General features: G+C 54.7%; 2 protein-coding genes across 5 annotated transcripts in view; both read left to right on the forward strand.

Annotated features, from left to right (window-relative positions):
• Window positions 1–11,179, forward strand: part of SUN1 (Sad1 and UNC84 domain containing 1) — a 51,784-nt gene extending 40,605 nt beyond the window's left edge. For all 4 annotated transcript variants that reach the window (XM_082858146.1, XM_082858147.1, XM_082858148.1 and 1 more), the window contains 6 exons: window positions 934–1,188; window positions 1,916–2,000; window positions 4,714–4,829; window positions 6,873–7,040; window positions 8,901–8,993; window positions 9,388–11,179. In XM_082858146.1, coding sequence (XP_082714272.1) covers window positions 934–1,188; window positions 1,916–2,000; window positions 4,714–4,829; window positions 6,873–7,040; window positions 8,901–8,993; window positions 9,388–9,501 — 831 coding nt within the window. In that variant the 3' untranslated portion in view covers window positions 9,502–11,179. The remainder of the gene's footprint in view (window positions 1–933; window positions 1,189–1,915; window positions 2,001–4,713; window positions 4,830–6,872; window positions 7,041–8,900; window positions 8,994–9,387) is intronic.
• A 642-nt stretch (window positions 11,180–11,821) lies between these two features.
• Window positions 11,822–26,458, forward strand: GET4 (guided entry of tail-anchored proteins factor 4). Its single transcript, XM_082857046.1, has 9 exons — window positions 11,822–12,034; window positions 16,497–16,575; window positions 16,792–16,873; window positions 17,278–17,427; window positions 19,617–19,755; window positions 21,048–21,188; window positions 21,491–21,566; window positions 21,677–21,749; window positions 26,251–26,458. Exons 1-9 carry the CDS (start codon window positions 11,883–11,885, stop codon window positions 26,334–26,336), a joined length of 978 nt encoding a protein of 325 aa, XP_082713172.1. The 5' UTR covers window positions 11,822–11,882; the 3' UTR covers window positions 26,337–26,458.
• The last annotated feature ends 1,284 nt before the right edge of the window (window positions 26,459–27,742 follow it).

Below are 27,742 nucleotides of genomic sequence, written 5' to 3' on the forward strand. Positions count from 1 at the left end.
CAGTTTGCGGTGCAGGGAGCTACTGAGGCCGACGGGGCAGCGCAGCAGAGATGTGGCCCAGCCCGGCAGGCAACCCGTCTCCCTGAATGGGTTTGCAGGTCACATGAATGACTGCTCCTCAGTCCTCAGGATGGCGAGGTGGTGACAGTCTCCTCCGGGGCTGGCTCGGGACACAGGTGTCCTCATGGCTGGGGGACTGTGAATGCCTGCAGCCTTTGGGGGGAAGATCTTGAGATGGTCATGGGTCACAGAGGCACACAGGCTTTGAGACGAGCAGCCACTCTCCTGGGACTCCGGGCGCAGAGGTGAAAGCGCCAGTGCAGGGACCACGGACGAGTGTGCAGTGTTGTGACAGTGGCACTGAGGTGGCCCAAGTGCCCGCGTCCGGGCCGCGGCTGAGCTGTGCGGCGGAGCCTTCCAGAGCCTGCAAGTGAGGAGGTCGCTGTGCTCGCTTTGTCACAATGCTGTGCTTTTCCTGGTGCTTCTGCCCCGTCTTCCGCTCTCTGTGGGGCAAGGAGAGGAGCTTATACACATAACGGTGTGTGTGTAGAAATAATGCACTTGGACGCTTCCAGCCTGCCTAAAGTTACGTTTTCAGTTGTGTGTGTGACTGTTTCCTTCTCAGACTGAGTTTGAAGACGAGGGGCCCTGTCATCTGCACCTCACCTGGGGCAGGGCCCCTCTCCTGCTGTCCCGTGGGCACCCAGGGCACCTAGGCTGTGCTCTCCTCTATCCCTGTTCCCCTGAATGTATTTCAGCCTCTTTGGAGGGTTCTTAAGTTTCGTATGAAGGGAAGAAACCGTGTCAAGTTTCCATTATGGATTTTGAACTGCTGTGTGATCTTTCCAGGGTATCTAAGGTGACAGAGTGAAGAGTTGAAATGATTTCGCTAAAACGGTAGATTCATGTTATATTCACCAATGATTTTACTAGGTGGACGCCCAAGTCAGAGAAACTCTCAGACTCATGTTCTCCGGAGATCAGCACGAATCTTCTCTCGAGTGGCTGCTCCAGAAACTGTCTGCTCAATTTGTAAATAAGGATAACTTGCAGATTGTATTACGAGATTTAGAGCTGCAGATACTGAAGAACATTACCCACCACATTTCTGTGACAAAACAGATGCCAACTTCTGAAACTGTAGTATCTGCTGTGAATGGAGCGGGCGTTTCTGGAATAACAGAAGCGGTAAGTAGACGATGAGAATTGTTTAAAATTCACATGGTAGTGAAACTGATCATCTAGGTATGAAGCTAGCAGATTTTTACATTTATTTATTATGCATGTATGTATGTATTTAGCTAGCTAGCTGCGCCTGGTCTTAGTCGCAGCACGCAGGATCTTTAGTTGCGGCACGTGGGATCTAGCTCCCTGACCAGGGATCAAACCCAGGCCCCCTGCATTGGGAGCGTGGAGTCTTCCCCACTGGACCACCAGGGAAGTCCCAAGCTAGCAGATTTTGATGTTTTGTTCTACGAATGGTCTTCTAGGGATGTGATTATGATATAAAAAGTGCTTAGCACCATGCAGGGTGCTGGGAACGGTAAGCTTCGGGTGTTATTGTTATCACACTACTTCTTAGGAGTACTTTATACTTTATTAATCTTTTTGTCCCAAAGACTTGGTCTCCCTGGGTGGCCACATACCTTCTGGAATTACACAAAAATTTCCCATAATACAGTCCCAAGTTACCATCTCTAACGCTAGTCCTTGCTTTGTCCACTTTTTATGGCACTGGGGGTTCCGGCTCTGAGACTTTCTTGCCTGTGTCTGAGCCGGGATCCCCGCAGTTGAGAGCAGGACTGAAGTTTGGGATTGCTGAGACAGCCCCCGTGCCTGTTGTCCCCAAATAGAGTTAACTGAAAACATGTCCTTCATTTCTGGGGTCGTCTCCGTGTGTGCCTCCACTGCCCAGCAAGCGCGTGCCATCGTGAACAGCGCCCTGAGGCTGTACTCCCAGGACAAGACTGGCATGGTGGACTTCGCCCTGGAGTCCGGGGGTGAGTGCCAGACCCCTGACACAAAAGTGCTACTGTCAGCGGGAGGCCACTCAAGAGGCTGTTACCTGCCCCACGCCCAACAGTAGGGAGCTTGTTAGAACTTTCAAAGATCTGAGAAAGAGCATTATTCTAGGCGGGCCCCTAGTGTTCTGCCTCAGAGCCCAGCCAGGTTCCCCCAGGAGCTCTGGTGGCTGTGCTTGCAGCTCACGCGTCAGCTGTGGGTGTGAGCCTGTGAGATGACACACATCAGCAAAATCTCAGTTTGGGGGCCTTTCAGTAGCTTTTAGGTTTTTCTGGCCATATGAGAGTTTACCACCACAGAAATTATTGATTATTCACTTATGATCTTGTGTGTTGTAAAGTGTGTGGGTTTTTTTAAGTATAGAGTTCAGTAAAAAGAAACTGACCCTAGAGCAGCATGGGTCAAGCTGAATGAATAGAGGGAAGGATGGGGGTGCTATTCTGGTTTCTCGAGGAAGTGGTCCATTGAGTCTGGAAGTGCTGCGTGGACATGGCACAGGCTCTAGACCAGGTGTATTGGATAAACCAGACTTGGTTTAGTGAAGCATCGTGTCCGTGGACTTCTGTCACCATCCCTCGGTGGCGTCCAGGGCAGCACACCCGGATCACACATGGGAACACGTCTGTGAAAACGGGAATGACGTCTTGTCAATGCAGGGAGCATTTTGCCACCATACGTGTTAGAGAAAATCTTGGTTTTCTGAATTTTTAAAACTTAGGAATTGCAGATGAGGGCTGGGTGACTAATACGGTCTCTTGGAGGAAAGGAGGTTCTTGATAACACTTCAGTAATAAAGGGTGAGGGCCTGTGGGAGGGGTGGGGACATCAACCCACAGTGAGTGTCAGTCACCTGCCCCAGCCATTCAGAGCACCAGGCGATGGGGCTCAGAGCAGCCTGGCGGGAGCTGCGGCCCGTCCCCATCGCTCACCTTCTCACGGGGGCTGAACAGACAGTGCAGGAGGCTGCCGCTCCCGGCAGACACCGCCAGGTTCTTCCAGCATCAGAAGTTAGTAAGGCTGCTAACTGCTCTTTGGTATATTTTGTTTAGAATGACTGTTTTAGAATATTAAATGATTTTAGTTTTGTGTTTTGAAATTCAGTGATTTCTGAAGAAATCATTTTTGCAATTCAGAGACATCAAATGACGATTTAACAGTTCAGTGGGACCAGTAGTTGTCATTTTTTCTTAGAGGCATAATGAGTCCTCACAGGTTGGTATGTTATTAATTCAGAATTCTGATAATCCTGACAAGGCTGAACTGAACGTTCTGTTACTGAGCAAAACATATATTGGCTCTTTTTAAGTGAAAAAAGTGAGTCAGTGTATTTAAGAAGACACTTTTTTAGAATGAGAATAAGATATTTTAAAAAGAATTCAGTGGTTCAGAAGTTTGGACCTGCTGATCAGCTATGTCAAAATCACATTGTTTTCTTGTTTAAAATTCCATCCCATCCAATCCCCTCCCCCGTTATCGGGTGAGAAGCTCTGAAGGGGGCCTGCGGCTGCGTTTGCAGGTGTTCTGAGGGGTCGTGATGTGCAGCCAGGTTGGGGACTGTTGGCTCTTAGAATACAGACTGCTCAGGACTTTTTAGTTTTATTACTCACTTATTTGTTTTTCTTTTTAATTTATTTTAGTTGATGTTTCTTCCCACCCCATGTTGTTTTGGCCTGCTTTGGCACCAACATCCTGTCTGTCCTATTTCCTGCTGAGGGGCAAAGTGGACTTTTTTTTTTTAACCCTCTTTATTATTATTATTGAGGTATAATTCACATAACAAACTTCACCATTTTCAAGTGTACAGTTTCATGGCTTTTAGTATATTTATTATGTTGTACAACAGTCACCACTACCTAATTCCAGGACTTTTTTTTTTTTTTTTAATTTATTTTTTGGCTGCATTGAGTCTTCGTTGCTGCATGCGGGCTTTCTCTAGTTACGGCAAGCAGGGGCTACTCTTTGTCGTGGTGCGCGGGCTTCTCATTGCGGTGGCTTCTCTTGTTGCAGAGCACAGGCTCTAGGCACGCAGGCTTCAGTAGTTGTGGCACACAGGCTCAGTAGCTGTGGCTCACGGGCTCTAGAGCACAGGCTCAGCAGTTGTGGCGCTCGGGCTTAGTTGCTCCGCGGCATGTGGGATCTTCCCGGACCAGGGCGTGAACCCGTGTTCCCTGCACTGGCAGGCAGATTCTTAACCACTGTGCCACCAAAGAAGCCCCAGGACATTTCTGTTTATTTCCAAATAGAAACCCTGTCCTTGTTAGCAACTTCCTATTACCCCAGCAATTGGTAATCGTCATAATATTTTATCACTTTGGCCTATTAAGTAGGTCCTCTGAAAACCTGACAGGTAACACTGGTGCCTGGTTGAATTCATCATTATTTATTTTAAAACGTGAACAAAAGTTCACTCAGAGTCGCTGTCCCTATAGTGGCAGGCGGGGAGCCCAGTATTTTAAGAGTCTTTGGTGGGTGGTAGGGACTGTGTGTCCTAAAGTAGTTGTGAACTGTTGACACTGAATTTGGAAAAAGTAAAATTAAGAATAGAGCTGATCTTCAAGTAGAAGATTCTTTATATAAGTTAGAAACGTGAGAATTTTTAGAACATTTCAGATAAATCTCTACAGGTGGGTAGTGATATTGTTTCCGAAACAGTAGGATAAGATGCTGAGACACATTTCAACTCTGCTGTAGGTGGGAGCATCTTGAGTACCCGCTGCTCTGAGACGTATGAGACCAAGACCGCACTCATCAGCCTGTTCGGTGTCCCGCTCTGGTACTTCTCCCAGTCCCCCCGCGTGGCCATCCAGGTGAGCAGGTGTCCGGATCATCGTGTGCGGGTCGAGGCCTCCAGCACAGTCATGGTGCCGGATGAGCCCGTTTTAGGGGTGTGCTTGTTTACCTTGTTGTTGAGGTGTAAGCTGGAGCATGCGGACCCTCAGTCTACAGCTCAGGGGATCTGCATCAAGCGGACACGTCTGTGGACCCAGGAGCACAGTCCCAGCGCCTCTAGGTCCCCTATTGCCCCCTCTCACCTCAAAGGTGACTTCCGATGCCATCTGTTGGTTCTGCTTGTGTTTGATTGGTGCAGGCGAGGCTGCCTATCCTGTCCTGTGTCTGACTTCACCCATTTCTCTGGAGTGTCGCTCACCGTCAGAGCTGGAGGGCCTTCCACGAGGAGGTTGTGTGTTGCGCTTCCTCAGTGTTTCAGGAGGTGGAACGGGTGGAGACGCGCAGGTGGCGTCAGGAGGAGCCCCTCTCCCTCTGCATGTCACACCCACGGCTGCTCAGGGGACTGTAGGGCCCTGTCCTCCAGTGCCTTCTGCAAAGGCGCTGGGCGCCCCGCTGCTGCAGGGCCTCCCTTCACCGCCCGGGCTGTGCCCACGCAGGGCTCAGGGACAGAGAGCTGCAGCGCTCAGAGACGTCCACCGGACCTCGGCACTAACGTTAATGACAGTGTTTGAAGGAAGGTCCAATAACTCCCTCTGTGTGAACCATGCACACAGTAGCCGTCTCTCACTTAAAAAGCGCAAATCCGATCTCAGAGTCGGGAGTTGACTTGAGCATCCAGTCAGGGTCAGTGAACCTCATGTTTTGGGTGCTCCAGTCCCGTCCTAGTGGCCGTCTTGTCCTTGGGGGCTGCCCGGCTTGGCATTTGTCGTCTGAGCTGCTTGGACTGACCCCGCTGCCCTTGGCCCCAAGCTGCAGGGCTGTCCCAGAGGTCGAAGGGCTCCAGAGGTCTCGACGTTCTGCAGCAGGTCCACAGCCTTGTCCCTGGGCTGCAGGTTGGGTCTGGAGCTTAGGTAGCGGCCAGTACCTAGGTGCTGGGTGGATGTGAAGGGGCAAGTGGAGGCGGGCCTGCTGGGAACATCCTCTCGGGAGAACCGCACGGCACCCTGGACGGGAGAGTTGAGACTGAGGGACTGTGAGTCATAGGTGAGGGGCTGCTCACGGGAAGCCAGAGTCTGCAAAGGATCCAGGATCGGCCCCTCTGCTGCGGCTCAGATCCAGGCCCGTCTGAGAGGGTGCAGCCTGGCTCACCCCAGTGGAGCCTGGCAGCCTCTGCGGGCGGGAGGGCTGTGCCAAGGGCCTGAGCCCCTCACGCAGGTGGGCAGCGGCGTGTTTGGAGGGGCAGGAGACGCACGCGTGGCATCAGGATGAATGGGGAGTGGGGGCCCACATCGTCCTGGCCTCTGAAGACACGCGGCTCCGCCGACTTGACCAAGCCCTGGCGTGGGCTTGTGGCTCCTCTGTTGCTGTTAAAAGTGCTGTCACGATGAGTGTGCGCCGCCTCTGCATCTCGTGCCTGTGCCCACACGTGCTCGGCTGGAGGTGGCTCTCCCGTCAGTCAGAGGGTAGCCGCATACGCCGATGCTTGGTCTTCCCAGCGCTGCTTCCCTCGGCGATGGTGTCAGTGTGCAAGAGTGCACGTCCTCGCAGCGTGCACAGCAGGTTTTGTTCGGTTCAGGGTTATTGGCAATCTGTGAGGTGAGACATGGTGGCACCCCGTCATTTGAATTCGTAATTTCTTGTTTTCTGTAGGGCGGCGCATCCTTTCCTGTCTGAGGACCACCAAGAGTTGTGTTTCTCTGAGATGTGTGCCGCCCTTTCTCTTTAAGGTTCTGGCTGACTCAGCACTCGCCTCACCCTGCACACAGTGGGCCTTTGGGATTAAGTCACAAATGCCTTGCCTCACTTCATCTTTTGATTTTGCTCACGACCGTTTCTTACCAGCAAAAATTCCATTTCCACCCCCCACCAATGTTAACCAGTTTTTTCTCTTACTGCTCCTATTTTTCGAGTGGTTAAGAGCTTGTTCAGCTATTGAGTTTTAGTGTTTGCCTTTTCCCCAGCCTGACATCTATCCAGGGAACTGCTGGGCGTTCAAAGGCTCCCAGGGGTACCTCGTGGTGAGGCTATCGATGAAGATCCACCCGACCACCTTCACCCTAGAGCACATACCAAGGACTCTGTCACCCACGGGGAACATCACCAGCGCCCCCAAGGACTTCGCGGTCTACGTGAGTGCACCCCGTCCCGGGGCGGCCCTCCTCACCCCATCTGGGAATCTCCTGGAGACGAGCCCTGCAAACGCTGGGGACTTGAGTATATTACCGGTGTCGCTGTCCCCCCCTCTGCCCACTGACCTCTGAGTAGCCAGTAAATGTGGAGGGAGATGTTCCAGGGCTTCCCCAGGGAGGGAGGCTTGGGGCGCAGGGGGACAACAACAGCCCGGCTGTGGGAGGACTGGCCTCTCATCTGCTCGGCCGTAAAGTCTGTTCTGACAACAGCGTGAGGCTGAATGTACAGAACAGAACGAGGACGTTGGGAAAAGGACATCCAGAATCCCAGCACCACAGAAGTCGCCATTAACACTGGTATTTTCCCTTAAAAAGTGCAGTGGAGGGACTTCCCTGGCAGTCCAGTGGTTAAGACTCCACGCTTCCAGTGCAGGGGCCACGGGTTCAGTCCCTGGTTGGGGAGCTAAGATCTCGCGTGCCGAAAAAGAAGTACAGTTGAGACAAAACCATTCATAAAATTTCACTTCCTGCCTTAAAGAAACAAATTGGCCGTTAAGTATTTGTCCATGGCATTGAGCTTTACTGTGCCAGTTTCAGGTGTACAGACAGCAGCAGCATCTGAAATCTGAACACATTAGAGCGTCACCACCAGTCACCCACGCTGGACCCCTGGCCCTCTCACCCACAGGGTGTGAAGTGAGATCTTCACATGCTTCTTTAAAGAGCAGCACAGAGTGCCCTTGTCCACGTCCCCAGTTCGCCGTTGTTGACTGTTTCCACTCCCCACGTTTCAGGATAAGCCTCTTCACTTTTTGGTGATCCTTCAGGCTAGACACTCAGGTGGCGTTATGTTTCAGGGGTTCAAAGGGGGCCTTGGATTCATCGCACCATACGCATTGTTAGTATGAGAAGCGTTCCTTATCTTGTAGTTCCCTTTCTAATTGAGTCCTCTTCTTTCTAAATCTCTGCTAATTCGATAGATCTTACTTTAATCTACATTTCTATGTATTTCACATGCACGTTTCCTTTTTTGTAGATTCTGGTTTTGTTTCTATTCATTTATCTTTCGGTATCTTAGTTTCCTTATGAATATTTGAGCTTTTTAATATAAAAATATTAATCATGTGTTATTCTGTTACAGATATACTTCCCACTGTCAGTCTTAATTTTGTTTAGTTACACCTGCTCATTACCTGTAATTTCTTCCATGGCATTTTTGTACCTAGAAAGTCCTTTCCCTTTATGAAACAGACATTCAAATTAGTCACCTGTACTTCCTACTTGGTTACTTTTTTACTGTGGGAAAATACACAGAACATAAAACCTACCATCTTAAGCGTTTTGAAGTGTGCATGCAGTTCAGGGGCATCAAGTACATTCACACTGTCGTAAAGCCATCACCACTGTCATCTCCAGGATGCTTGTCATCTTCCCAAACTGAGACTCTGTCCCTGTTAAACACTGTCTCCTGTCCCCCAGCCCCCCGGCGCCTGTCCTCCTCTTCTTGGCTGTGTGAGTTGACCTCCTTGGGGCCCCACACTCTGCTGACCTGCTCTCCTTTCCCCAGGCTCATCACGTGCCCTTGGGTTTCCACTTGGGAGCATGAAGGGCTACAGTGGGCCACGTGGGTGTCGAGTGTGTTCTGCTACCTGTTAGCTTGCCCTCTCCCAGCTTCAGTTTTCCTGATCTGTATAACGGGAGGAATAATGCCTACCTCACGGGCTTTGTGATCTGCGAGAAGCCCTTAATAAAATGCCCAGCACACAGAGGGCCTTACTTTAATGGAACAGTAATTTCCCTCTCCCAGTTACCTCACTAACCGTTTTTCCTTTATTTAGTGACTAGATGGTTTTGTTTCAGGGATTAGAAAATGAGTATCAAGAAGAAGGGCAGCTCCTGGGACAGTTTACCTACGATCAAGAAGGGGAGTCACTACAAATGTTCTCTGCCCCGGTAAGGATCCTTGGCTTCACACAGGCTTCAGGCTCCCGGGTCTCCTCCCTGCTGCCTGCATCCACAGGACCTGCCAACACTCACGAAAATGCCCACGGGGTGTGAGGGCCAACTTCTGAGAAAGTGGATCTGAGCTTCCTAGCTTTTCTGTTCCTGAGTGAGCCTTTTTAGTATATAATTTGTTCTGCATAAATGTGTCAAGGGTGATGAGTTCTCAAGAGTTTCACCTGAACTTTGTGTCCTGTGATAGATGATATAGTTCACGTTAAAAGCTTAATCTCCAACTTGGCTGTTTAATCTCAAATCTCTTACCTGGGGAAGTGATTGGGCTTGGTGGTAGTAATATGAAATAAATGTGTTTTGTTTTTGTTTTTTTTCCCCTCCTCAATTGCAGAAAAGACCAGAAAGAGCTTTCCAAATAGTGGAACTTCGGATTTTTTCTAACTGGGGCCATCCCGAATACACGTGTCTTTACCGGTTCAGAGTTCACGGAGAGCCTATCAAGTAAAGAGACTACTCACTGTTCTTGTACATTTTGTATATACTGGGACAGCCTGGAACACTGGAATCCTTCACGGACACGGGCATACAGAGAGCAGTATAATGTCACCCCTGAAATAAACGCACTGACTGCCAGCAGGACGTGGGTGTGGAAGCGATAAATGCCGACACCCAGCTTGCTGTTCTGTCCACAGGAAACACTGCATGTTGACTGCTTGGGCTCAGAGACCCGCTAGCTACAGGTGGTCTCTGTGGAGATTCATCTGAATGTATAGTTCACAAAGATACTTACTTTTGGCCTCTGGGGGATTTGTTTTTGAACATAAAACTCTTTGTATTTGCTTGACATCAGGAACAAAGCAAAGGAAGTTAAAAGGTTTGGAGTGTTCTTGAAGCCTTGACAGCGGCCTTCACTGGCCCTTTTAAAAAGGACCTTTTGGGGCAGATATGTGTTCAACCCAGCACACGTTTCTTTCAGGGAAGAACAGTGTCACCAAAGTTCAGAGTTCTGAACTCCCTTTCTTTAGGGTGAGATTCTCCTCTGTTCGGCACCAGTAGTTCTTTCAAGTCACCAGGTGGGGAAGTAATGAAAATGGGTTCTCCTGCCTAGTTTGCTCCCACTTCTGAGAACGATTTTCCATCAGGGCTCGGCCTGTGAACATCCGTTCAGGAACCCTGGAGAGTTTCCCTTTGCAGGTTGAAGTGGGTCTGCTTCGAAAGGGGATGGTCTGGATCTACACAAACATGTAAATAGAGTTCTCAGGTCTCCACTGGGCTCATCCCATCAGATTTTCCCTGCAGTTTTACTTCACACTATGAATAGGAACCAAGAAATCCAATCTTTTGGATATGTTCAGATTTTGTTTTGAATTTTTCTGGAAAAGCAAACACTAACATGCTCTAAGTCTTTCAGAGGCTTATGCTTCTATTCCACTGATGGTTATTAAAGGAGATTGTCCGGTGTGGCAAATTCATGAAACCAGGACATTTGGTGATTAGGTTTTCTTACAGCAGCACTTTGTACTGGCTCTGGTTGGGATTTGCCTTTTATTATAGCTGTTGGCCATTCTCTCTCAATTCCTGTGAGACTTGCTTTGGTTATAATTAGTATTTAATATTTAGACTATTTTACTGAGCAGACTTTATAAATGAGATATCTGCAAGGCACTTAAGGTGTTACAGATGTTTTACCTTAAAAATTATTTAAGTTTTATTGGGTTAAGACAGTCTTTTGGTGTACCATAAATGTTGTATTTTCAGAAAAAGATAAAATGATGGTGCTGACTGGTTTTCTGAAGAGTTTTATGTATATTGCACAACAGTCCTCAGATATACAAAAACTACATAAACTAGCATTTTTTTTCACTCTTGTGAGAATTGAAACTAATGCCTATGCAGTTAAGTTGGGTAAAACGTATACAGATGTTTCATATATTACAGGATACATATATAGATCAAAATTTCCTATATAAAACTAAATTTGGGGTGGAAATATTTTGAATATTAATTTATTTTTAAAGATGAGAGATAGGACTTTGTGCAATGTATTTTTGTAAATGCTTTTCAAAATATTTGTCATTGGTAGAGCTTCTTTTCGCTGCCACCAAATTGGTAAGATGCTATCGAAACGTTTAAATAAAGAGCTTTAATTTTTAAAAAAATGCATGTGATATTTCAGATGAACAATAAACAGTGTGTTTCTTTTCTGTACCTGCTTGGTCTCTGCCCCGGGCGGGGAGGGGAACACAGCGCGTGGAGCGGCCCCTCCCACGACCACTCTGGGCCTGGAGCGCGTCCGGCCCGCGTTGTCGGGCCGCCGGACTCGGAGCCGCGTGCGTCCCCGCCGTGCGCGCCCCGCTCGCGGGCGTGTCTCCGCGCTTCCACACGAACCACTTACGAGAGAAGAGCGGCGTGTTTGGGTCTCGGACGTCGGGGCGAGCGCTGATCCCGAGCGCCCGAGTGGGAAAGCTGCCCGGGACCCCGAGCCGCCGGCATACCCGGAAAGTATTCATTGGAAAGTCTAAATATCTCAGCGGCCTCAGTTAACAGCAAGGACCACCCTCCCCGCGGCTGAGCTGCATTTTCCCAGCCGCCTGCCCGCCACTGTAGTGCCAGCTCCGCCCCGCGGGGTCACGTGCCGCCCTCAGCCGCGACCCCGCGGTCGTCGTCTGCAGGCCGCGCCGTCACTCCGGAGCCCCGCCCTTTGATTGTGTGTCCGCCCTCCCCGTGCGGCGCGGGCACGCCCCTCGGTCACGTGGCCGCCCGCGTACCGCCCGCGGCTCCTCGTGAGCCACCGTAGAAGGCTTCGGGCGGCCGCCGGGACGGAAGCCGCGAGGCGCCGCCGACCGCGCCTGCGACAGCGTCAGCCCTGCGCGGAGCGCCGGCCCGATGGCGGCGGCGGCGATGGCCGAGCAGGAGAGCGCCCGGAACGGCGCCCGCAACCGCGGCGGCGTCCAGCGCGTGGAGGGCAAGCTGCGGGCCAGCGTCGAGAAGGGCGACTATTACGAGGCGCACCAGATGTACCGGACCCTCTTCTTCAGGTAGCCACTGCGCCGCGGCCGCCGCCTGCCAGGGCTTTCCGCCCGGCCGCCGAGTCCGGTGCCCCGCCCTCGGCCGCTTCCCATTGGCCGCGCCGCGCCGCCCCGCGCCCCCATTGGCCCATGCCGCTGCCCGTCGCCTGGGCGGTGGGAGCAGGGGCCGTGCGGCGTCCGGGGGAGGGCTGCGGCCGGGGAGCGAGACCCGGGACCCCGACCCGGAACCGTGACCGAGACCCCAGACTCCGCCCAGACTCTGGACTCAGACGTAGACTGAGACCCCAGACCCAGCCCGGACTCTGGAAGCCGACGCAGACCGAGACCCCAGACCCGGCCCAGACTCCGGAGCCCGCCCCAGACCCCTGATCCGCCCCAGACTCCGGACCCAGACCCAAAGCCCTGGCCGAGACCCCAGACTCCGGACCCAGACCCGAACCCCAGACGCAGACTCCGGACCCCAGTCCCCGGCCCAGACCACCCTCCCTCTCCCGCGCCCCGAGCGCCTTTGGGTTTGAAGCCCCAGCTCTGAGTTCCACGGTTTTCCTGCCTCTGGGAGTCCCGTCGCGAGGCTGTAAATGTCTTTCTCCTCTTGTTGTGCAGCCCTTGCTCACCCGAGTGTCTTGTTACTAAACCAGCTGTTCCCATAAAGCCGGTATTTTTGTTGTACCTGCGCTGCCTGGCCACGTGCGGCAGTTGAGCTTCTGAAATGTGAGTCCCTTAACGGCCTGGGCGGTGAGGGTAAAAACACGGCCTTCAAAGACTTAGCGCAGAGAAAATGTCAGCTATTAGGAACCTTCAACTCTTGATCGCACGTTGAAGTGATGCTTGAATATATTGGATTAAATAAAATGTCTTTTTTTAGTGTGGCCTTAGGAATTTAGGTTTTCTTAAACCTAGCTCAGTTTTCTTTTGGACTGCAGTGTGTCACACCGTTTCTGCTGTCATGCAGCTACTGCTGTAGTTTTTTAGTTCTTACATGTGTAAGGCATTCCTGTATATTACACACGTTCTGTTAGCCTTCAGGTTTCTTGCCAGAAAACATTTGAGACACTCGTTAGCATTTAAAGATAGTTTTAGAGGATTTCGTCTGTTCTGTGGAATGCCTTTTCGTTCTAAACTGGTGCAGAACAGCAAATACTTTGCTGTGATATCTAAAGGCATTCCTGCCTGCCTTACACCGTTTAGGCCTAGATTTAAATTTTTTCTTCAAATAGCAAGTTGAATCAATATTTTGGGAACTCTGGCAGTACTTTCTGCTTTGGTTGTAGTTGGGTTTAGACGTAACGCTTCGTGTCCCAGACCGAGTTTGAGCTCTGGCGCCAGAGGACCCGGTAGGGGTGAGTTGATTGTTCTTCACGGGATGAGCCAAAGATGTAAGTAGGCTCTAAGGTCTGTGACGTCGAGCTTTCGGCCTGGCAGCTTAGCCAGTCAGATCTGTGTGATGGGGAGCTTTCGTAGCGCTCCAGATTTGTCGTGGTGCTTGCTTTTTTTGGGGACTTTTATATAAAGTATTTGCCCCGGTGACTAGTCAGCAAAAGTGGATCTTCCCAAAGATAAACATGGTGTTCCTTGTTTTGAGCCAGTTCTGCAGTTGCTGCTGTACCAGGAACGTGATTGTTGATTAGCTTTGAAGAGGCCAGTCTCTGTGCGCAGAGTGTGCTTTGTGGTGACGTGGGGACAGATGCAGGCTGTCCACCAGCCCGGCCTTGACCTGGGTTCGCATTCTCTCTCTGCTCTGTGACCTGTGATCCAGGACAACTTGTTGAATCTCTTCTCTGAGCTTTGGCTTCCTCTTTGATCTTTTAGGGGTTCTTACACCTCTTCAGAACTCCTGAGAAGTAAGTGGTCTCCTGTGGGCCTCTTTGGGGGATGCGGTGAACTCAGGCACCGTAGCAGTTGTGGCCGTCCGGGGGCCCAGCTGAACAGGCCTGGAGTCGTCCCTGTCTCTGCTGGGTACCGTCCACGTTCAGACCTGCGCTTGCAGCCCTGGTTTAGAGCTCTGCACGGGGGCCCTGAGAAGTCAGCTTCGCTCTTTTGATGTCTTTCTATAAATAAGTGCTTTTAAGTGTTTATATAAAATGTAAAACTTGATGGGTTTTGACATATGTATACACCCAAGAAATTATCACCAATCAAGGTACTGAAAATACCCATCATCCCCAAAAGCCTTCTCACCTGCCTTTACAGTGAATTCTTCACCACTTGGCCCCAGGTGCCCGCTGATCTCTCTGTCATGGTAGATGGGTTTGCGTTTTCTGGACTTTTATGTACGTAGGATTGTACAGTACGTCCTCTTTTTATGCGGCTTTCTGAATTCCCTCAGCACGATCACTTCAAGATTCACCTTTATGTGTATCGTTAGTTAATTTCTATTGTTGAGTGGTGTTCCATCGTATGGGTGGACTACAGTTTGCCCATTCACCTGCTGGATAAGTTCACCAATCTGTGCTATTTTAATTCACTTACACTGTGTCCCCCAGCAGTTTGAGGAGGAGAGGAGGAACTGGGCAGCCCGGGAGGTTGGACTTATGGGGGGTGGGGTGCCGCCGCCCGGGGCAGGAGCCAATGGTTCTGAGAGAGGCTGAGCTCCGTCTCCTCGAAGGTGCGGGTGCCCAGGGCCGCTCCCTTGTCTCTCCAGCCTTCTCTCTGCAGGGACGGGAGAGGGTCCGTTTTCCAGGCCTGATGGGTTGTCGGTACTTTGGCGACTGCTCTGTAGGGTGGCCTGTGGCCTGGAGGGGCCTCTGCACCCGCCAGGATTTAACTGTGAAAGGGGCCTCGCTGCCCAGGGGCCTTCCTGAGATGAGTGTCGATTGTGGGTGTTTTGTGTCTTAAATCAAAAGAAGAAATTTTTTGAAAGAGGAACTTCAAACCTGTGTACTCAACCACCTGGGGGTAGGATGGAGCGCCCGGGAGAGGGCGTGGGGTAGACACTGCGTCTGCGTCGTTAGTGTTAACGCTTGTGTCTATGCTCTGCTTTAAAAAAAAAAAAAAGTGCAAAATGAACGATTGCACAGACGCAGAGCGGGGGGTGGTGGGGGGCTGCGGTGGGGGAGGGGCGGTGGTGCTCTGAGCCCCCAGGCCTCGGTGGCACCCCGCCCCCTCCGGCTCGGGCACCGGGGAGCCACATCCGCCCTTGCCAGGGCTCTGCGGTGCCCAGAGAGCACGTCCGGCTTTCAGGGTGCCTGTCGCTGCTGTGGGGTTTCCAGCTCCAGGCCCCCTCCTGCAGGGCAGGGGTGCCCAGGGCTGTGCGGCTTCGGTCACTGGGGAAGCCGCCCCAGGAATCCAGCCTGTCTGCCTCTCAGGGCTCCGCTCCCTCCCCAACTTTCTAGGCATTCATCTCTTGCTGTGCCTGGGGAGGAGAGTCCGGAGCCCTGTCGTGTCCCCAGACTGTCCCCTAGGAGGCGTGCCCGCCGTCCGGACGTCTGTGCCGGTGGCGGCGTGAGGGCTCATTTTCCCAGAAGCCCCCGTTCCGGGCCCACGCCCCCAGGTGCCCCGTCTGCCCCGCGAGGTGCGCGGGATTCTCCTGGTCCAGCCCCGGTGCTGACTGGGACGAGGCTGCTGCTCCCGAGCCTGGTGCACAACAGTCCTTTTCTGTGGTTGGTCCCGGCCTGAGCCTCGGGCCGTGAGCCAGAGGGCAGGGGGGCTCCCCTGGCTCCGTCTCCGCCTCCAGCGCGCGCCTGCAGGCCTCGTCTCTGACTCCGCTTGTCTGGGCCGGGACGCAGGTCTGACCGGCTGGGCGGGTTTCCTTCCCGATCGTCCCTGAGAGGAGTCCCTGAGAGGAACGTGCAGCCGTGGGCTCGGTGTCCTGCACTCAGCTTGGGCCTGGCTCCACCCCACTGAACGTCCGTCTCACTTGTCGTGGCCCGAGCATCCTTTCTGTCCCGTGTGTGCCGGGTTGCCTGTCAGGCTCTCATCCGTCTGCAGTTCGGCAAGCCGGCTTTCCCCAGCTTCCGTCCCTGGTGAGAAACGTCCCCGGTGGAAAGTGGTCGGGGTGGAGGGGGCAGCAGAGGGGGCGGCCCGGCAGGCCCTCGGCCCCAACATGTGGCCCTCGCCCGGTTCTCGCTGCCCCTCACCACAGCCAGGCCTGTGCTTGAAGCTGGAAGTGGCCCCCGGCCCCTCGCTGGTCCCTCTGCTGAGACCCCTGCCCAGCTGCAGGGAGGCTCTGCTTCTGGCCCGTTTGGGCGGAGAGAGTGCCTGGCACAGTGTCATCAGACGGCGCTGCTGCTGCCGCGGGGCGCCTCGTGGGCGGGAGGGCTGGGCCGTGGGCGCCCAGCGCCGAGCCTGGACAGACGGGGGTCGGGGGCAGCCCCGGGAGGTGCCCTCGGGACCCGAAGCCCAGCTCCGCTCCGTTCTCCGCGGAGGCGTATGTGGGGCGGGTGCTCGCTTCCTACTCGGAGGCCGAGTCTTTGGGATCTCATGTCTGAAGCGAGCCCTGTGAGATGCCGGCCCTGGCCTTCTCTCCGTGCAGGTACATGGCCCAGAGCAAGCACGCCGAGGCCCGCGAGCTCATGTGCTCAGGAGCTCTGCTGTTCTTCAGCCACGGCCAGGTGAGCCGTCTGCCCGGGGCCAGGGAGGGGCCTGGTGGGCAGCCTGGGCTGAGCGCCCCTGTGTCCCAGCACCAGTGTGGGGCCTGAAGGCTAGTGGCCTTGGTGCTCAGAACCGCCTCTTAGGTGCAGTCGGTCGCTGGTTCCTAACTGGAAACCAGAGCCACTGCCCAGCCAGAGCCTCGCGTCCCACTGACAGTCCTTTTGTATGTTTTATAGCAAAACAGTGCAGCTGATTTGTCCATGCTGGTCCTGGAGTCGCTGGAGAAGGCGGAGGTCGAGGTGGTCGAGGAGCTGCTGGGTGAGATGGGGTGGACACGCGTGCCGTTGCCACATCACCACGCCATTCCCCCGCCCCCACCCCCCCAGACGCACCCAGCCTCCCTGGCGCGTGGTGGGTGCCACGTGGTCTGGAGCCCCTGCCCCGTTGGGCGAGCCCTTCTGCGGGCTGCCCGGCCGGAGAGGCGCGCGCGGATCCCCACTGGGGCGGCCCCCCTCCCTTCTGCTCCCTGACACAGGCTCAGCTGTGGGGAGGCGTCACAGTGAGGACGGTTGGGGTGGCCCCAGGACCCCCCCGGTGTGCCTGCCGCTTCTGCGCTTTCTTTCAACGTGAACCAGTTGTTTTTAATTAATTTCTGTGAGCTGCATAACACGGCAGCAGCCGCGGCTTCCTCTGGCTCAGGCTTGTGTGGGTGTCGTTTGCAGAAAGTCTGGCCAAGCTGTTCAGCCTGATGGATCCCAACTCCCCGGAGCGAGTAGCATTTGTGTCTCGAGCCCTGAAGTGGTCCAGTGGGGGGTCCGGGAAGCTGGGCCACCCCCGGCTCCACCAGCTGCTGGCCCGCACCCTGTGGAAAGGTAGGCCGTGGGTGGGCGGGGGCCCCTGCGGGCAGGTGGGCCAGGGAACAGGCGGCCCTTCTGATGCTCTCCGGGCTGCTGCTGGCAGGGTCCGTTCGGATCAATTACAATCATCTGCGCTGCTGACGGGGGTTGGGGGGTGGCCCTCAGAGTCCCAAGCCGCCGCTGCTCTGAGTGTGAACACCTGCTGCGCTCGGGTGGGCGGGGCGTTCCCTTTAATGGAGCTTCCGGTCCCCTGCCGGCCACCCGCTCCCCCGCACTGGGGCCTCCTTCCAGGACGTCCTTCCCCCGGTCCTTCCGCCGCCGGCGTTCTGCCAGCACTTCTGTTGTCTTCTAAGTGAGCGTTTGCGGGGGCTGTTCAGTCCACGAGGGGGTCAGGCCCGGGCTCAGGCAGAGGAAGGGGAGCGGCCTGAGTCACTCTTGGGCGGGTGTGAGGGAGCTGTGGCACCTGGGGCCTTGCGTGGCGGCCGTGTGTGCAGCTCATCCACGTGGTGGTCCAGGGGTCTGGGCCCCACCGGCCAGGTCGGCTCTGTGCCTCATCCTCACGGGCCGTCACCCGGGTGGGGTCAGGCGGAGGGACGGCGACCTTGGGCAGGTGTCTTGGGATCGCGCGAGCGGGCCCGACCTTGTCTGTCTGAGGCTGTGGGAATTTGGAAGGTCTAGAGACCTCCGGACGCTCGTGCTGGGGCTCTGTCGACGGTTCCATTCAGCCAGCGGCCGCCCTCCGCGCTGCCTCGTCGGCCATGTGGGCCACCTGCAGCATCAGTGCCTCGATTCACACCCGCCTCACTCAGCCTGTGTGCCAAGGTGCCAGGCAGAGCTGGAGGGGGCCCGTGTCTGTGGGACCCGTGTTACTGGGACCGGCGCCTGGCGTGAAGCAGGGAGTGTGGCACCTGCTCAGTGGCTGAAGAGCTGCTCAGAGGCCTCGCTGGGGTCGAGAGCTGTTACGCTCTCGTATATTTAACATTAAATGTTTGAACCTCAAGACCCAGGCATCTTACGGTGTCACGTCAGGAACGGATGGCGAGTGAGGCCAGCGGGCCCCGCACCTGTGGGAGGCCGTGCTGAGGGGCATCTGCAGGGCCCCGGCGGTGGGCGGCCTCCAGGCAGGCGTGTGGTGTGGCCCGGGGCCCGCCATGCTGTGCAGGGCGCCGTGGGAGGCCTGCCTACTCTCGGTGTCCCCGCTCCGCTGGGGTCTCGCGCAGGCGCCTCTCCGGGGCTTGAGGGCGCCTAGTGACCTGCCGGATTTCTCTTCTCACGTGGAGGCTCTAAAACCCAAAGGTCGCTCTTGGGGTTGGAGGGAGAGGAGACCAGCAGAGCACAACCACCCAGAGCACGCTCTTCTCTGAAGCCACCCTGCAGCGCTGGGGGCTGACGCTGGGGGGCAGTGGCGATCTGGGGGTGCCCAGGTGGGAGGAGAGTGCTGGTGGAAGGTGGGAGAAGGCCCAGCCTGGGAGGTGTGCCCTCTGTCCGGAAGGAGAGGGAGCCAGTGCGGCGTGTGAGTGGGAACTGGGGGGCTGCCCTGGAACTGGGTCTCTGCCTTAGCACCGCTGACCCCGGGCGTCCTTCCCGCGCTGCAGGGTGCCGAGTGGCATCCCTGGGCTCCCCAGCTAGGTGCCAGAAGCACCCCCAGCTGTGACGGCTGACGCCGGCTCCAGACCTTTCCCTGCGTCTGGAGTAGGGGTCGAGTCGCTCTGGGTGAGAGCCATCGTCGTGGAGGGTGGATCCAAGGGGGAGGAGAGGGTGTGTGTCCAGGTGAAACTGGGGAGGTTGGGAGCTTGGTCGCTTTTTAAGAAAACAGACCATTAGAACCCACTTAGAGCTCAGTAGCCGGTTTAGCGTCAAAGGCTCAGAACAGCAGAGCATCAGAGGAAGCACCGTTCCTGGAGGGCTGGCATCCAGCCCTGTCCTGGTCCTCGTCAGAACGGCAGACTCGGGGCCAAGAGGGCCACTGGGCTCCGTCGTGCACACACCGCACTGGCGGGATGCGGGTTCTGCCCCAGGGCTTGAGGCCGCCTTCCTGTCCAGCTCCCAGGTGACCCCGATTCGAGTGGGGACAGTCTGGTCTCTGCTGGGGACACAGCCCAGGTGGAAGTCAGCGCGGCGATGACGTAGGACCGCCATCCTCCCTGCCTGCGGGGCAGGGGGAGGAGGGGCACTCACAGCTGCCTGCTTGCCTGCCTCCGCAGAACAGAACTACTGCGAGTCCCGGTACCACTTCCTGCACTCCAGCGACGGGGAGGGCTGTGCCAACATGCTGGTGGAGTACTCCACGGCCCGGGGCTTCCGCAGCGAGGTGGACATGTTCGTGGCCCAGGCTGTCCTCCAGTAGGTACCCGCTTGCTGTCCGGCCCTTGCGTCCGTGGCCTCCTGGGGTCCAGGGCTAGCCTCTGGTTGAGCCTCGCGTGAGGACAGGCCTGAAGTCACTCAGTGTCCCACACACAGCTCACGTCCCCCAGTGTGACCCCTGCTGCTGACCTCCGGGCACCCCAGACGTGCCCCGCGGCTCCCCTAGGCCGACTGGTAACGTTTCCATTGGCGGTAGAAGTACTTTCTGTGCTTTAAGTTAGCGTTTTGTTGCCATTGATTTTCTATTTTCCCCATTATCTATCACGTTTGGGGGCGGTGGTTAGTGTTGTGCAACTATTTTTTTTAGGACACGTACACTTACCAAATTTTCAGCCTCCTGGGATGTTACGTGCGCGTGCATCACGGCCTTTGTTCAAAGGCCGTTTGCCTTCCCAGGTGTTTTGTGCGTCCAGACACAGTGATGGGGGAGTTGCCCGCCCACTCCGCACCCCAGCTCTGTGTCTCTGCCCCTCTGTCCCCGTTGGGCCTCCTCTTCTTTTGTTTTCTCTCGACAATTTATTTTGAAAATACTGAAACACAGCAGAGTCGCTAGAGGCGTGAGCATCCTGTTGGGCTCACACAGCCGAGAGCACACGTTGGGTGACCTGGGGCCTGACCTCCCTTCCCACTGGACCATGTGTTTGTCCCACCACGTGTCTGTCGATGAGATTACTCCCTCCCAGGAAAGCACTTGCATCTGGTGGCCGGGCCTTGGGATGGGGTGTGTCCCATGAGTTGGGGTGGACGGGGAGCTTCCGAGCTCTGACATGTCACCACTTGTTGCTGAATCTGCGACTTTGAAAACGAAACCTGTTTAAAATCCAGGACTCGCTGGCCCTGGCTTTGGCATGTGCTGGCAGTGTTTCCTCTGGCGCGAGCCCTTTCTCGCCCATCCGCCTCTGTCGAGGGCGTGCACCACAGTGAAGTCCGGCCGTGGACGCGCCCTCCACGGGGTGGAAACAGGAGCCCGGGCAGCCTCTGGGCCACCGTGCTCTCGCGGGCAGGGGCAGACAGGTGTGGGACAGGTTCAGGGAGCCCTGCCATCTCCTGGATCTGCTGACCTTGAACACGTCACCTTCTCAAGTTAGTTCTCCCCGGCCGTAAACCTTGGGACTCCCTGGGGTGGCTGGTCCATGCGAGGGGCCTGGCTGGTGCCCTCGGTGTGTTGCACGGGGCACGGGCCACGTGGGGCCCTCTGGGCAGGCGCTTGTAGAAACCCGTTTCCTCCTCCTCCGGTCAGGTGTGCCCACTGACTGGGATGTTATTTCCAGGTTTCTCTGTTTAAAAAACAAAAGCAGCGCGTCAGTGGTGTTCACGACGTACACACGGAAACACCCGTCCATCGAGAGCGGCCCTCCCTTCGTGCAGCCCCTGCTCAACTTCCTCTGGTTTCTGCTGCTGGCCGTCGATGGGTGAGCGTGCCTGCGTGCGTGTAGAGGCGTGTGGGTGAGGCGTGCGCACGTGCTTGTGTGGAGGGGCACACACGTGTGCCTGGAAGCACGCAGAGATGTGTGGGTGAGCGCGCGTGTGTGTGGGTGTGTAGAGGCACGTGGGTGAGGCGTGCGCACGTGCTTGTGTGGAGGGGCGCACACGTGTGCGTGGAAGCACGCAGAGATGTGTGGGTGAGCGCGTGGGGGGGTGGAGTCGTGCGGTTTCTGTCCACGTCCTTGGTCTCGTGTGGGCATCGGCTATGCTGCGCTCTGTCCTGTTCCAGGGGGAAGCTGACGGTGTTCACGGTGCTGTGTGAACAGTACCAGCCATCCCTCCGGCGGGACCCCATGTACAACGAGGTGAGGCGGGGGGCAGCCCCTGGAGGGGCAGGGGGAGAGACACTGTGCGCGGGGTCCGCGTGCAGCCTCGGGCTCAGCGCCCTCCGCGACCACGCCTGTGCCTCTTCCAGTACCTCGACAGGATAGGACAGCTCTTCTTCGGCGTGCCACCCAAGCAGACGTCTTCCTACGGAGGCTTGCTAGGTGAGGGGCTCGTGGGGCGGGGGCCTCATAGTGGGGGCTTGTGGGTGAGGCCCAGAGTGTGGTGTGCCGGCCGGGGGAGCGGAGCAGGCAGGGGCCTGGAGCGGGGCCCAGTGCCAGCAGGAGGGTTGCGGGCTCCTAGCTGTTGCCCTCTGCGTGTTCCCCAAGCAGAGCTCGTACGGCCCCTGATGAATAATTGTCCCCTGGGGTCCCTCTCCGTTGGCCACAGGATCGAAGCCAGATTTCTTTTTTTTGTGGTAAAGTACACATTACGTACAATTCCCCACCTTAACCGTGCTTAAGCACGCAGGACAGTTGTGTGAACTGCATGCACACTGTTGTGCAGCGGATCTCCGGAACTTTCCGTCTTCCCAAACTGAGACTCTGCCCCCATTACACACTGGCTCCCAGTGCCCAGCCCCGACTTTCTGTCTCTGTGAACCTCCAGGGACCTCACATAAGTGGAATCACACAGTGTCCTCCTTTGCCGGCTTATGTCACTGTCAGGTCAAGCCTGTTGTAGCAGGTGCCAGGATTTCCTTCCTTTTTAAGGCTGATTCATGTTCCATCGTGTGGATAAGACTGCATCTTCAGTGGACACCTGGGTTCTTCCACCTTTGGCTGCTGTGAATGTGGGTGTGCAAGTTACCTCCTTAAGGCCTTGCTTTCGGTGCTTCTGGGACACCCAGAAGCAGAACTGCTGGATCTGTTTAATGTTTTGAGGAAACGCCACACTGTGTTCCCACAGCAGCTGCTCCCACAGCAGGGCACGGGGGTCCCAGTTCCTCCACGTTCTTACCAGCAGTTGCTGTTTTCTGGTCTTTTTGACAGTTGTCATCTTATTAATGGGTCTGAGGTGGGTCTCTGGTTTGATCGTCCTGATTTGCATTTCCCTAGTGACTAAGCACGCTGCGTGTCTTTCGCGTGCTTATTGGCCATTTGTGTGTTTGCCTGTTCGTGTCATTTGCTTAGTTGTGAATCATGTTGGTGGTTTTACAGGTTCTCTACACTGGGTATTAATTCCCTTCCAGATACATGATTTGCAAATAGTTCTCCCATTCTGCGGGTTGCCTTCTTTATTTTTTTTAAAGACTTTATTTTTTAAAAGCAGTTACAGATTGACAGCAAAATTAAGAGGACGGTACAGAGATTTCGCATAAATACCCCTTCCCCGCCACAGGCGCGGCCTGCCCATTATCAGCGTCCCCCAGCAGATGGTACATTTATTATGGGTGAACCTGCATTGACATGTCATTATCACCCAAATACATAAATTAGGGTTCGTTTTTGGTGTTTACCTTCTGTGGGTTTGGACAAATACGTGATGACGTGTATCCACCATTATACTATTGTGCAGAGTCGTCGTGGTGCCCTAAAAAATTCTCTGTGTTCCACCTGTTCGTCCTTCCCTCCCTTGTTGCCTTTTTACTCCCTGGAGTGTCTTTTGATGCACAAAATATTTTACTTTTCATGAAGTCTAATTTGTCTATTTTCCTTTTGTTGCTTCTGCCTTTGGTGTCATTTCCAAATCCAGTGTCACAAAGCTTTTGCCCTGTGGTTTCTTCTAAGAGTTTTATTATTTTAGGTCTTCCATTTAGGTCCTTGATCCATTTTGAGGTGGTTTTTTTTATGTGGTGTTCTACTTACATAAGGGTCCAGCTTCATTCTTTGGCATGTGGATTTCCAGGATTTTCCCAGCACCAGTTGTTGAATAGACTGTCCTTTCCCCATCAAGTGGGCACAGAACCCTTGTCAAAAATCATTTGACCATATATGCGAGGGTTCGTTTCTGGGTTCTGTATTCCATTGGTCGATATCTGTCTCTATGCCAGGACCACACTCTTTTGATGACTACAGCTTTGTAGTAAATTTTGAAATGAGAAAGTGTGAGACTTCCAGCTTTGTCCTTTGTCAAGATTGTTTTGGCTATTTGAGTTCCCTGAGATTCCATATGAATTTTAGGATGGGTTTTTCTATTGCTGCAAAAAAATGTTTTGGGGATTTGAGATTTCATTAAATCTTGTAGATTGCTTTGGGTAGTATGACATTTTAACAATATTAAGTCCTTTAGTCTAGGAACATGGGATGTTTGCATTTATTTACGTCTTTAATTTCTTTCAGGAATTTTTTATAGTTTTGATTGTACAATTTTTCACGTCTTTGGGTAAGCTAATTACTAAGTATTTTATTCTTTTTGATGCTATTGTAAATGGAATTGTTTCTGTAAATAAGTTATTTTGTAGACTCTTCAGAAATGTTTACAACAAGTAAAATCATATCACTTGCAAGCAGATCATTTCACTACTCTTTTTCAACTTGGAATTCTTTTATTTCTTTTTCTTGCCTAATTGCTCTGGCTAGAACTTCAGGTTCAGTTGACCCTTGAACAGCGTGGAGGTTAGGGGTGCTGACCCCCTGCACGGTTGAAAATTGGCATATTAACTTACAGTTGGCCCATCGTATCTGTGGATTCAACCAACTGCGGACCAGGTAGTACTTCAGTACGTATATAGGAAACAATGCACAATAAGTGGGCCCGTACAGTGCAAACCCGTGTTGTTCAGGGGTCACCTGTACCATGTTGGACACAAGTGGTGGGAGCAGCACTCTCGCCTTGTTCCTGATCGCAGAGGAAGAGCTTTGACTCTGTCGCCGCCGAGCGTGATGTCTGCTGTGGGCTGTTCATATATGCCTTTTATTACATCGTAACATGAGATGGTTTCCTTATGTTCTTTCTGGGTGTTTTCCTGAAAGAGTGTGGCATTTGTCCCGTGCTTTTTGTGCGTCATTTGAGGTGATCACTGGTTTTTCCTTCACTCTGTTGTGGTGCATCGTGTTGACTGATTTTCACATGTTGAGCCGTCTGCACTCCAGGAGCAGATCCCACTTGGTCATGGCGTCTGATTCTTTCACTGTGCTGCTGAATTCGGTTTGCTAGTATTGTGTTGAGGATTTTCGCATCAGTGTTCATAAGGGATATTGGTCTGTAGTTTTCTTTTCTCATAGTGTCTTTTCTGGGTTTGGTAGTGGAAGGATGGGTGGTACCAATTCAGTAGCTTCCCCAGTGAAGCCGCGAGGTTCAGGGCTTTTCTTGTTGGGAGAGATTACACAGTCTCCTTACTCATTAGAGTCTCTTCAGAGTATGTATTTCTTCGTGCTTCAGTCTTGGTAGGTGCTGGTGGCCAGATCGCTGACCCTCTCAAGGCCAGGCCACCTCCCCGTGTCCTGCCCGTTCTTCTGATGCAGCCTCGGGGCTCCTAATTGGACTCCTGCCCTCCAGCAGGGTGGGGACCAGTGTAGTCCTGCACTTAAAAGTGGGTTTTGCCATCCTTAATGTTTTATTTTTGAATAGGTAAAGCTTGTCTCACAGAGTCCAGATGTGCAGGCTCGTACCCAGCCCTGCCGCTGTCCCATGGTGACTTGCAGGCCAGGCAGTGCTAGGTTTCCTTAGCTTCCTTCCAGGGGGAACTTTGCAGGCACGCAGACGGGCTGCAGTGGCAGGACCGCCAGGCTGGCCCCTCGGCGCCTGGTCTCGCTGCTCCGACGAGTTGCTGCTCCTGGCCCTGCCTCGTGGGGCTCTCCTGGGGGGAGGGTGGAATGAGCGTTTGTCGTTTTCGTGGCCATCGTCAAACTGTGCTCCGTGGAAAGGTCTTCCTGTCTCCCAGATTATTTGAAAGGCTGTTTCCCCTTAAATACAAGTTGGACTTTTTACCTGTAAACTGGGTCTGTCTGGAGTTTCAGTGGAAGGTGTGGGGGGCCACTTCCCTTCTCCAGGCTCTCATGTCACAGCCACTCGTCTCGGTGGCTGTGTCCTGTCCTGCCCACACCTTGGGCTTCTGCAGCGTCTGTCCGTCCACAGTCGTGGTGACATTTTAGCATGTTCAGTCTCGGGCTGCTGTGACTGTCAGCTACTGCGTTCCCGTCTGACTCGCTGCGTTTTCCCACAGAACTTCCAGGCGCGTTGGCGCCAGGTGCGGCGGCGGGGCCGAGCTCGCTGCAGCTCGGGGCGGCTTTTACCCTGAGGGCGCTGCTCGCCCTTTGTTTGCTGGTCCCCTTTTCGAGTTGGTTTAGCGCACTTTTTAAACTTTGCTTTTCTATTGACATGATGGTTCTTTGGATAGAAATTAGGTAAAAAGGAAAAGTGTCCATCTTGACAAGGCCCACAGCAGTTAACGTTGTCACGTGTAGCCTTCGGAACTGTAACATCTGACTGACTTCTGTGTCACTTGAGAGTTAACATGTGAGCGAGTTACCTGCCGATCGGCCGCCCGTGATCCTCCCAGGCCCGTCCTGGCGGCTGTGCAGCGGCCCCAGCAGGATCCCTGCGTCTCCGGGCGCGGCAGACGCGTTTCTGTGGAGAGACCCCCGGAGGGGGCTCCGGGGTTGGGCTGCTGTTGTCTCGCCAGGCCCCGGTCACGGCGCCGTGGGAGGAGGCGGCGTCCGGGGGTCGGGCAGCGGGCGAGGTGCGGCCGTGGCCCTGACAGCGCCGTGCACCTCCTTCCAGGGAACCTTCTGAGCAGCCTCATGGGCTCCTCGGAGCAGGAGGGCGAGGACAGTCAGGACGACAGCAGCCCCATTGAGCTCGACTGACGCCCGCGGACCTGCACGGACTCGGCCTGGACTGCGGCGGGTGCGGCTCCCGATGCGGGTCCAGACCTGGGCCCCCCGGGCTCCGGCCGAGGCCGAGGGGCCGCACGGCGGGTGTTCTGGGGCCGCCGTGTACCCTGAGATGACCCCAATAAAGCACAGGCCCTGCCGCGCCTCCTCTCCCGGCCCGTGTGTCTGGTTTGCTTGGGGAGGGCTGGGTCTCGCACAGGAGGGCCCTGTGGCACGCGGCGGGGGTGCCATGCCCTCAGGCGGGGCGGGGGTGGCCTGGCACGTGTCCTGGGGAGCGCCTGCTCCATGCTACACCCCAGGAGCTGCAGCCGAGCGCCCAGCCGTCGGAAAGGCGTCTCGTCCGGGAGGCTGCAGGACCGTCCCCCATCGTGGGGCAGTATTTATTGTCTCCGGGTGACAGTGTTTTAGGTTTTAACCAAATGATCGGCCCAGGAACGAGCAGGTCTGTCCCTTCTCACTGATTGTGTCCGATGCCCCAGGATAGTTACAAAATGGGAAACACTTTTATTTTTTCACAATTATAAGAGTCGTAGATTAATACCCAGTGATCATGCATGGGAAGGAACGGAATACACAATTTTATTTACTGTAAAAATGGAATTTAAAGGAAGGTTGGTGTTCGTGTTGAGTTTAAATAAATCCTTTATACTGGGCTTGGCAGCACTGGTCCTTTCTGAGTGAGCTCCTGGGGCTGGTCGTGGGCTGGGCCACGGGGCTGGGGGCTGTGAGCAGTGGCCAGGGAGCCCCCCCGTGAGGGGCATGGGCACCGTGACCGGTGTTTTTCCAGTGCTGTCCGGAGTGTGTCCTTGGTGGGCGGCGGCAAGTAGCCAGTGTTGAGAGTGTCGCGATTGTAGACGTAAATATACAGTGTTTGTTTTATTTCAATCTGCGGACAGGTGAGGCCTCACAGGTCTGCAAGCAGCCTGCGGGGCTGGGGGCGCCCTGTGGTCTCAGCGCTGTGATGGGGACACGTCGTGCTGTTGTCGCGGGCGGCCGCCTGTGTCTGCGACTCCCCCACCTCTGTGCAGGGGCTGCCCAAGCCTGCGCCAGCCTTGGGCCTGAGGACCAGGGCGGGGGCCCTGCCAGCAGGAGGGGCGGGCCTGGTGTGGCCCATACGGGTCCTGCCTCATCTGAGAAATTCTTCCCACCGGTCGTGCAGCTGTTCAGGGTGTTTTGTCGTTTCTCTCTGGACTTTTCCGGGTAGAGCGTGTGGGTGTGCACACGCTCAGACAAGTGCACAGACCTCACACTGGTGCTGAGCGGGCGCCCGAGCTCCCAGGGCCTGAGGCCGAGTCCACGAGGGCACGTGGGTGGGTGGCCCTGCATGGTCATGAAGGTCTAGGGGAGCCCGGGCTTTCGCTTCTGACCCAGGGCGAGTC

This window comes from Leucopleurus acutus (genome assembly GCF_964270905.1).
Source record: "Leucopleurus acutus genome assembly, chromosome: 16".
NCBI lineage: Eukaryota > Metazoa > Chordata > Mammalia > Artiodactyla > Delphinidae > Leucopleurus > Leucopleurus acutus.

What these genes read in the sequence shown, in the direction of transcription:
- GET4 (XM_082857046.1), top strand. Translation starts at nt 11,883, where the DNA reads ATGGCGGCGGCGGCGATGGCCGAGCAGGAGAGCGCCCGGAACGGCGCC. An exon ending in GGCCCGCACCCTGTGGAAAG is followed by an intron (nt 17,428 to 19,616) that starts GTAGGCCGTGGG and finishes CTGCCTCCGCAG; the next exon opens with AACAGAACTACTGCGAGTCC. An exon ending in GTGGCCCAGGCTGTCCTCCA is followed by an intron (nt 19,756 to 21,047) that starts GTAGGTACCCGC and finishes TGTTATTTCCAG; the next exon opens with GTTTCTCTGTTTAAAAAACA.